Below are 10,127 nucleotides of genomic sequence, written 5' to 3'. Positions count from 1 at the left end.
TTCTCTAAAACCTAAACATTACTTGCCAGCAAGTAATTTAAAATCTAAAACACTAAAATATGTTGGAAGCCGATTGAGCGCACTCCTCCCGGCATTACAACATATGCTCTCCCTTGCATTAGACTTCTTCCACATAAGCAAAAAGGCCAACTAGTTTATAATAAGCTAATTAGTTTGATTGGCTTCATTCATTTTGTGTACTATTCAAGCAAATCATTTTTCCATGACTTCAATGTGATGATAATATAAGAATTGAAGTATAACTTCCAACTATATAATATTTATCTAAGAATTGAAGTTTTGATCATTTTCACTAAAAATAAAAACTCTTTTATATTTCTTGCTTCTAATAAATGTAGAAAATTTCATGTGATCAAATAAATTTTTTTTCCTATGTTAAAAAATAATTAATTAATTATAGTTTTATATATAGATATGTAAACACATATGAATTGAACGGAATATATGTAAATACCTCTAAAAAAATAAAGAAAAATTTACATACATACCAATAACTTTTTATATATTTATACGCCTAGCACGTAAGCATTAATTATATACAACACTATCTTATTTATGCATTGAAATGCATATTTCATTTTTCAAAAGTGTATACAAAAATATTTTTAATGTAAAATGAATATGAAAGATTTGAGTGATATAAATGTAAAAGAAGTGAAATTTAGATGATAAATATGTGTATACATAAGAATTGGGTGGTATAATGTAAATGCCCCTTAAATTTAACTACGATTGCAAGTGAGTCCAGTTAGACTCATGAGCTGGCTTGAACTCGACTAGGTGGTATAATGTAAATGCCCCTTAAATTTAACTACAGTTGCAAGTGAGTCAAGTTAGACTCGTGAGCTGGCTTGAACTCGACTCAATAAGTGGCTCGTGAACTGAGCTTGAGGAGCTAACAAACCAAGCTCAGACCAACCCAGACTCGACTGCTGGCTCGTGTGCCGGCTCGTTTAAAAAATATATTTATATGAAATATACTCAAGACATATTAAATTTTTAAGAAGAAAATGATAATTTTTATTGTATAGTAAGTGAATTTTTCATATTCATATTCTATTTGTTCAACTTATTTAAAATTAATCTTATTTTATATTAAATAAGCGGGTTTACGAGTCTGTTTGAACTAATAGACTTAGAGTTTGAACTAGAATTCGAACGCAATAAAATTAATAAAACTCAAACACTAATAGACTTAGAGTTTGAACTAGAATTCGAACGCAATAAAATTAATAAAACTCAAATATAGGGTCCGTTTGGGGCAGCTTGTGCGTTTCGAGATAAACTGTTTATCCGGAAATATCTTATCCTGAAACGCGGCCCGCGGACTGGCCGTAGGGGTCAACCCAAAAACTTAAATATTCCGAGATAAGCTGGCGAAAAGCGCGAACTAAAAATTGCCCCCCAAAGGTGAGGTGAGACGCGGCCCGCGGGCTGGCCGCAGGAGTCGACCCGCAATCTGCGTTTAGTACAAAAACTTAAATACAGTTTCGGATAAGCTGACGAAACGCGCCAACTAAACGGACTGATTGCCCGAAAAGGTGAGGTGAGGCAACTTGTTCACAACCAGTCTTTTACAGTACTTTTCGCCTATTCGAAGATGTAGAGAGAGCACGCCGACAAGATGAGCAGCATAGAGGGCCCGAAGATGGAAGCGCTCCTGTGCTGGGCAGCACAGATCGGCATCTCCGACGATCCTTCTCAATCTCCTTCCACCTCCATCCCATCCCCTTCCTGTTTGGGCCATTCCCTTGTCGTATCCAACTTCTCTAACGCCGGCGGGTAATCACACCTACCCTCCTTCTGTTTTCTCAGCCCTGTTATACGTATCAACCTTTCGATTCTCTTTTATGCGCAGGAGGGGTTTCGCCGCCTGCCGCGATCTCAGGATGGGCGAGTTAATCTTAAGAGTCCCTAGAACGGCGTTGTTGACGAAGCAGAGCGTGCTGCGAGATGAATGGTTGGCATCCTGCATGAAGAAGCGCCCTCATCTCTCCTCTTCGCAGGCAGGTCTCTTCCCTTTCAGCCGAATTTGAGCTTGTACTGCTTGTCTGCTAAGTCTGTTAAAGTTAGGCGGTGTTTGGTAGTTTTTTAATAGGGGGATTTAGCAATGTATTTAGCTTAAATCCAGTCAAACAGCGAAAATTGAACCTTAAATCCAATGCTCATTTAGACCTATTTTTCTCACGATCTGCCTGATTTTCCCCGCGGTCCGTCTTTTTAGTCAAGTAAATCCGGATTTATTAAATCCGAGCCGCAGGTGGATTTACGCTCCGTGGCTTGGAAGCTTTTCTCCAAATCAAATGGATTTGATAAATCTGGATTGACTAAATCCTATTTAACGTAAATTCTTGATGTAGCAAAACACCGCCTTAGGATGAAACAATATTATGTGCATATGATCTGTTCGTGCGGATATGATGTACTTGGGGTGTAGTCTGGATATAGTGTGTATCTGAAGATGATGAATACCCCCTTCATGCTCACATGCAGAGAGCACGGAAACAGATGCTCCAACAAAGCACCTAGGCGCCCTGTGCATAGTTTTGTGAGGATGTGGCGGTCTGAATGCTTAAATATGATGGATTCGAATGATTGGGGGCTTCAATGTTATTTTCCTAACCAGCGACGTTGTGAGAGTGTTTGAGAGGGAGTGTGTGAGAGTTTGGACGAGATTGGTGAGTGGATTTCACTAATGTAAGAGTGTGAGAGTACCAGCAAGTGGAAATACACTGTAAGGGAGAATCCTTCCGGAGCAAAATGAGAGTTAGTCTGGTTTGATCGTTTTTACTCTGGTGTAAACTTGATTTCTTTTGAGAATTTCTATTGTTTCATGTTTAAACAAGTGGTAGGCGACAACAGGTGAGAGGTGGCTAGAAAGGGGGCTGGCATGAAGTTGTTCGGGTTTGAAAGCGCCTCACTGCAAGTTGTAGGGCCTGAAAGAGGGTTGACAACAAGTTGTGGGAGCTGGAAGGGAAAGGCAGTAGATTGGAGGTGGCTGGGAGGGGCTACAATAGGTTAGAGGTGGTTGGAAAAGGATTGGTTGGAGAGGTCAATGACAAGCTAGAGACGGTCGACAGGGCTGGCAACGAGGGACAAATGGTTGAGAGGGATGACTGGCTGTAGAAAAATAGCATAAACTCTGTTCCAAGTGATGACAACGACCACCGCGATGGCGACAACTGAGGGGAAGCTCTAGGGAAGCAAAAAATGATATAAAACCACCGCCTTTGGATGAGTTTTAGTAGGAGCATCAATTCGACTTCGAATATAACCCTAATAGGAAAAAATGAGATACAAGTGGCTATCCTTACAAAAATCAAATAGCAAAAGCCGTCTTAAAACACATCGAATAACATACATATAGACCCGGGGTGAAGAGAATTGGGCCCCACTCCCAATAGGAGGGAACCCCAAGCTTAGGACCTGTTCGTACCTCCTGTGCATGGACTAAATTGGTCCAGTGTTGCTAATCGCGACTTTGTCTATGTTTGGTGAACGATACCCGGTTTTAGTCTCCCGGGTTTGCGGGAGCTTTGATCCAATCTGTTGTAGCTTTTGTATCCTCGTAATATGGAGTCAAATTCGCCATGTTGAAGGTAGGCATGGTTTTTGTAATCCTCGGTAAATTAATTTTGTAGGCAGTGTCATTCATCTTCTTGAGGATTTTGAATAGTCCGTCTGCTCTGTGCTGAGTTGTCTGAATGATCCCATGGAAAATATCTCTTTCTTCAACTTGAACCACTCCAGATTTCCTTACCGAAATGTCACTTTTTTCTTGTTTTATTAGTTTATGCATAGTACTTGTGGTTCTGCTTGGTGATCTCTTTTTCCACCTCCTTGTGTATCCTCTGAATTTTTTGTGCCCTCCCCTCAGCATCCGCACTAACATCCAAAGTCAGAGGAACTGGTACTAACTCAAGCAGAGTTAGTGGATCACATCTATACACAATCTGAACGGTATGCATTTCGTTGTTTAGCTCCCGGACTTGTTGTAGGCAAATTCTGTCTAGGCTAGGAGCAGGTTCTATTGCTTGATGCTCTTTCCTATGAAACATCTCAGGAGGTTTTTCTAGGCTCTTGTTCACCACTTTTGTCTAACCATCTATGTGCGGGGTTGTTGTTGAACTGAATTAAAGTTTAGTATCAAGCGTTCCCCACAATGTTTTCTAAAAATGGCTTAAAAACTTTGACAATCCCTATCATAGGCAATGATTCTTGGAATCCCATGCAATCTCACTATTTCCTTGAAGTACAAATCAACTACGTGTGATGCATCCAGTATCGGTGACACTACACAAAATAAGCCATCTTCGAGAACCTGTCAACCATGACCATCAAATTTTTGTTTCGTTGCATCCTCGTGCCTATTATGAAGTTCATGCTGACATCCGCCCAAGGAGTCTCTGGTACTGGTAATGGGTATACACCCCCATATTTTATCCCCTGGTTTTGACCATGTGACAAACTCTGTACCACCTGGCGTAGCGCTCCATATCTCTCGTCAATTTGGGCTAGAAGAAATATTTTCTCACTAGTGCGAGGGTCTTATCTTTGCTAAAGTGACCTGCCGGTCCTCCGTCATAACTGTCCTGAATGATGGACTCTCTCAGCGAGCATTTGGGCATGCACAACCTACTATGGTTGAACGAATAACCATCAGCTCGGCGACACAGTCCTGTGGGCCTCTTCTGGCACCGTTCCCAAATTCCCTAAAAATTCTCGTTTGTCTTGTGTTATTCCTTGACCACCTCAAATCCCACGAAGTTGGCTTGTATGGAGGTGATCAAGAAATGATAGTGGCTCAAGGCCTGCAAGTACGATCCGGAATGATGCTAAGAACGCTCAACCCAGGATGCATGTATATCCTTTAACTGGCTCTGATTGTTCAAGAATTCCAGTGCCTCATGATCTGTGAATAAAATGAACTCGCTTGTCAGCAGACAATGACTCAAATGGTGGATGACTCTCATAATGACATAGAACTCCTTGTTGTAGGTCGAATACTTCTCTCGGACTTATTCAACTTCTCACTGAGGAAGGTTATAAGGTTTCCTCCTTAGCTCAGCACTGCTTCAACCCCACATGAGAAGCGTCACACTCTACCTTGAAGAACTGGCTAAAATTTAGCAAAGCTAGCATTGGGGCTTGCATCACGTTTTCCTTTAGGGTATCAAAACTGGATTGGGTTGTCTCTATCCACAAAAACTTCTCTTCCTCTAGAAGCTTTGTCATGAGACCTGTAATGATACTGAAGCTCTTGATGAACTGCGTGTAAAATGAAGTTAACCCCAAAAATCACCTCAACTTGCACTCACAATCGCCTCTATCTTTGTAGGGTCAATCTAAATGTTTGCATTGGATACAATATAACCCAAAAAATATACCTGAACCACCATGAAGTGGCACTTCTTCGGGTGGGCATATATTTTGTCCAAATGCAGAACCTTGAAAACCGGCTTCAGATGCTGCAAATGCTCCTCCTCTGAGCTATTGTGGAGAAGGATGTCGTAAAAAGAAAAAAAACAACCACGAACTTCCCTATGTAAACCCAGAACACTTGATTCATCAGTCTCATAAATGTGATAGGTGCATTGGACATTCCAAATGGTATGAATGTCCACTTGTACAATCCATCTCTGGTCTTGAAGATAGCGTTCCATTCATCTCTCAATCTCATTTTGATATAATGATACTCGTTGTGCATGTAAATCTTGGAAAATGCTATGGCTACATGTAATTGATCCAGTAGGTTAACCAAGTTAGGTATAAGAATCTAGTATTTGATGGTGATCTGTTAATCTGATTATTGATACACATCCTCTGTCAATCATTCTTCTTAGGCACCATCAATGCGGGGACAACGCACGGGCTGATACTTTCTCTCACCAATCCTTGAGTAATGAGATCCTGCATTTGTTTCTGTAACTCCTCATACTCTGCTGGCCTCAATCTGTATGCAAGATTGTCTGATAACATTGGTCTTGGGATAAGATATATGACATGCTTAATATACTTAAGCGGTGGTAGACCCTCTAGCAGGCTATCGGTCATCACCTCATGAAACTCTGCTAACGGTGGCTTGACCGTCTTCGGTAGGTTTGACGCCTCTTTAGTTCCCTCTAAAATGACTAAGGCTAGTGCCATGGGGGCTTCTTGAACTCGTTGTATCAAAGTGGTGCATGGGAACTAAGGCTTTTCCTTTACAGGTGCATATGCTTCTAAATCCTGATGGGTAAGAGAATGTTGTGTTTTCCTTTTCGTGAGCAAGCACGTGTTCTTGAAGTCATTGTGCTGTGTTTTGATATTGAACTATGACGACCTCCCCAACAAGATGTGACAGGCATCCATGGGCACTACCTCACACCACACTTGATATTGTAGTTGGTCTCCAATGGAATACTCTACCAGGCACCGTTGATTCACTCGTATCTCGTTTATTTTTTTCAACCACATCAAAAAAATAGGGCCGAGAGTATTTTTGTGTAGCCAGATCCAACTTCACCATAAAAGCAGAGACCACATTCTCATAGCTTTCTCCATCAATGTTGAGGTTGCGAACTTGTTCTTTCATGTTACACTTAGTGTGGATAGGGCTGTAAAAAAACTCGTTTTTCACGAACTTCTCGTGTTCAATTTGTTCGTTAAGCAAACCAAACATACATTTTTTAAGCTCGAATTATAAACATGCCAAACACAAGCAAATTGCTCGCGAACATAAAAGAGCCGAACACGAACAAATTCGATCACGCTCGGCTAGTTTTAGCTCGAAATAAAGAAATTATATATATTATTTATGTAATAAAATATTATATATATCTATTTATATCTAAGTTTAAACCATAACAACTTTTGTAATCATGTGATTTCGTGCCTCTACTATACAGAAGTGGTGCAAGCTCAAATCCAATACCCTTCATCTATTTTTAATTAATTTAAACGAGCTAATTTTAAGTCGAACACGAGCCGAACATGAACAATAATATGTATATCAAGCAAAACACGCACATGCTGCTCACGAGCCCTTTCAAACACCAGTTAATTTTGAAAGAGTGAAACACGAGCCCAGCTTGCATGTCGCTAAAGCTCGGCTTATTTATAGCCCTAGGTGCGGAAGATATTTTGCCTTTCCCACGAGTGATCTTTTTGCGTTTTTGTCTGCGGGGCTCTTCTTTCAACTAGCATTTCCCCTTCATCTCCCTAGAGCTGCTATTTCTCGCCCTAATCCTTAGTTGTTTCGTCATCACCAACTTCGTCTACGACACCTTGCTCGGTGAAGGACACCACTCAGGTTGTCGGGCAGCAGGAGTTAATGTGCCCATATCCATGACATTTGAAGCATTTCCAGTTTTGGATTGTACCCGGTGTGTTGCTTTGCTCTGATTTCTTTCCACTTTAATCTGCTTTGCCATTTCTCTTCCCAATCTTTCCACTCCTTTAGGCTTGCTTCTGCTGGGACCTACGGTTGTAAGGGATAGTGTGAAAGGAGGCGGATATCTCTTCTGTTTTTGTTGTCTCCACTTTCAATGCCAAGGTTTGCACGTCCCTTAGTGTCAAATATGTTTGCAGTTGAACCACATTACTGATGGCGAGCTTCAGACCTCCAAAATACTAAGCTATGAAGTGTTCCTCTGTCTCATTCATGTCACATTTCAACTTGAGTTGCTTAAATTATGCCATTTATTCGTCTACTGATAGCTTCTTCTGCTGCAGGTAGTGGAGTTTCATGAAATATCCTGGTTGCAGTGTAGGGGTAGATACTATCGGTGCATTGCTTTTTTTATCTTCTTCCAAGAAGTAATATAACCCCGTTCTTCTCTCCATCTCTTCCTCTTCATTTTCTCTCTTGACAAAGTGGCATTCTTCGTCTGCTTGATACCGACAAGCTTCACTCTTCTGTCAACGGACATGTCCTTGTATTCAAAGATCCTCTCAACAATCTGCATCCACTCGAGAAAATCATTTGGATTCATCCTTCTGTTGAAGTCCGGTAGGTCCACCTTAACTCCCAAATCTTGTTCCTTTCAGCAGTTAGTTCCTCTCTCGGCCTTATTTGATGCTGAATTCCAAAACGCCCGGGTCGATTCTCTTCTTCATGGAAGTCATCCCTATGAAAGGGGTTCAATTGTTCTTCTGTATCTCCCACACGAATCTCACTATTACAGTCAGTGACCTTACATATGATCCTTTCTTCAATGGCCTCGAGCCGTTGTAGCCCTCGGCGGAGTACTCGTTGTATGTCGCCTTTGGTAAATCATGTTAAGGTTCTGACAATTGCCTTCTCGGTGGCATGATTAGGGTTTAAGGGTGGATATGTGAGAGGTGTGTAGGTTGGGGAAAGATTTGAGGAGGTGGAGGTAGGTTTGCGTATGACGAATGCTAGGAACCTTATGATACGACTAGAGTTTGGCTAACTCTAATACCAAATGATATAAGAGTTAACCCAAACTAGAGATTACAATCAGAGACACTTGAAACTAAAAAATAACAAAGCTACAACACAAATCAAATTTGGTTGAGGACGATGATGACGATGTTGCGATTTAAGGGGAAATAGTAACTAAAGTAGGTCAGAGGTGGTTGGAAGGGCGGCAACAAGTGGTTGGTAGCTGGAATGGCGCGACAACAAGTGGGAGGTGGCTGGAAAGGGGTTTGACAACAAGTTTTAGGGTGCAAGAAGGTGGTCAACAGTAAGTCATAGGGGATGGAAAGAAAAGGCAACAGGTTGGAGGTGGTTGAAAATAAGGTGGCAGCATGTAAGTAGGTGGCTGTAGTGGTAGGCAACAAGCTGGAGATGGTTGGGAGGCCTGATAGTGAGGGGGAGATGGTTGGCTATACGAACAGAACATACTCTCTTTCTGAGTGACGGTGGCAACCAAGGCGACAACGACAATGGAGGGAAAGCTGTGGGGAAGCGGAGAATGATAGAAAACCACCACCATGGGACGAGTTAGAGCTGGAGCATCTTCTCGCCTTCGGATACAATCCTAAGAGAGAAAATGGGACCCCAATGACTGTCCTGATAGAAATTTGAAATTAAAAATTGCCCTAAAACAGAACAAATAACATTTATGTAGAAGTAGGGCAAAGGGCCAATAGGAGGGAACCCCAAGCTTGGAAGGATCGATTGTTCCCTCTTGTGCCTAGACCATACCGATCTAGTGTCCCCAATCAAGACTTTTGCCGCGCCTGGCGAACGATGTCCTTCATAGTTTTTTTTTTAAGGGGGGTGGTGGGTGGTGGACAAACAACTTAGGGTCTGTTTGTGGTAGCTGCAACTTATCCAGATAAACTTATCCTCATAATCTGTTGATAATCAGCTTATCCTGATAAGTTGGCTAGTTGTTTGATTTTTGCGTTTTGAAAACAACTGATTCTGGATAAATGACCATTCCACCTTTGTTTTGAATAAACTGTTTGTATTTTGCGTTTGGAAAACAACTTATTAACAGGTTTTTGGTTGATACAAAACCGTTTACACATTATAAAATTTATTTTTGAAAAAAATTATTTTTAAATTATGTGTAACATAAATTATAATAAAATAATTTACATTTTACAATTATTTTAAAATAAATTGAATGAAGTTTAAGAAAAAAATAAACTCAAATAGAACAAAATATGCAGGAGCTGAAGGAACTGAAGTGAATAACTTATTATAACCCTTACTTTATTAGACAATTAACAAAAAATACAGACACATATATATATAGATTTGTTGCATGACAAATTTGTAATTTCATAGCAATATAGATTTTTTTATTCTGACTTCATCTAAAATAGAGCTTCAGATACAAAATTAAAACCAAAATATATATTGAAACTACAATTAGTAATATGATTATAACATTCAATTTAAAATATAAAGGTAACATCTCCTGAAAACCGTTGCTCGGTTGGTGCACGATCAAACCTCGAGCAACATTTTGAGGTTGGGAAACACCTGAATCACAAATGATTGTTTCCGACTGTGACACCGTCGAACCCATTGCAATGTTGTTCGATTGGGATAATGTTAAATTTGAAAGGTTGTTTGCTCATCTGAAGAAGCTGCAGTTCGCCGGTTCGTGTTTCCACATCGGGCACTTATAGAACTGCTGCTCGTA

The 10,127-nt window shown here is 40.6% G+C and overlaps 1 protein-coding gene across 2 annotated transcripts in view; it reads left to right on the top strand.

Annotated features, from left to right (window-relative positions):
- Window positions 1-1,545: 1,545 nt before the first annotated feature.
- LOC110021099 (protein SET DOMAIN GROUP 40) overlaps window positions 1,546-10,127 on the top strand; it is a 29,266-nt gene continuing 20,684 nt past the window's right edge. Inside the window, exons 1-2 of one of the 2 annotated variants that reach the window (XM_020719435.1) lie at window positions 1,546-1,803; window positions 1,880-2,027. In XM_020719435.1, coding sequence (XP_020575094.1) covers window positions 1,646-1,803; window positions 1,880-2,027 — 306 coding nt within the window. In that variant the 5' untranslated portion in view covers window positions 1,546-1,645. The remainder of the gene's footprint in view (window positions 1,804-1,879; window positions 2,028-10,127) is intronic. The other variant, XM_020719434.1, reaches the window with a different exon arrangement.

Source organism: Phalaenopsis equestris, unplaced genomic scaffold (genome assembly GCF_001263595.1).
Source record: "Phalaenopsis equestris unplaced genomic scaffold, ASM126359v1 Scaffold000121, whole genome shotgun sequence".
Taxonomy (NCBI): Eukaryota; Viridiplantae; Streptophyta; class Magnoliopsida; order Asparagales; family Orchidaceae; genus Phalaenopsis; species Phalaenopsis equestris.
Note: the sequence above shows the minus strand (reverse complement) of the source record. Positions and strands in the feature narration are given on the sequence as shown.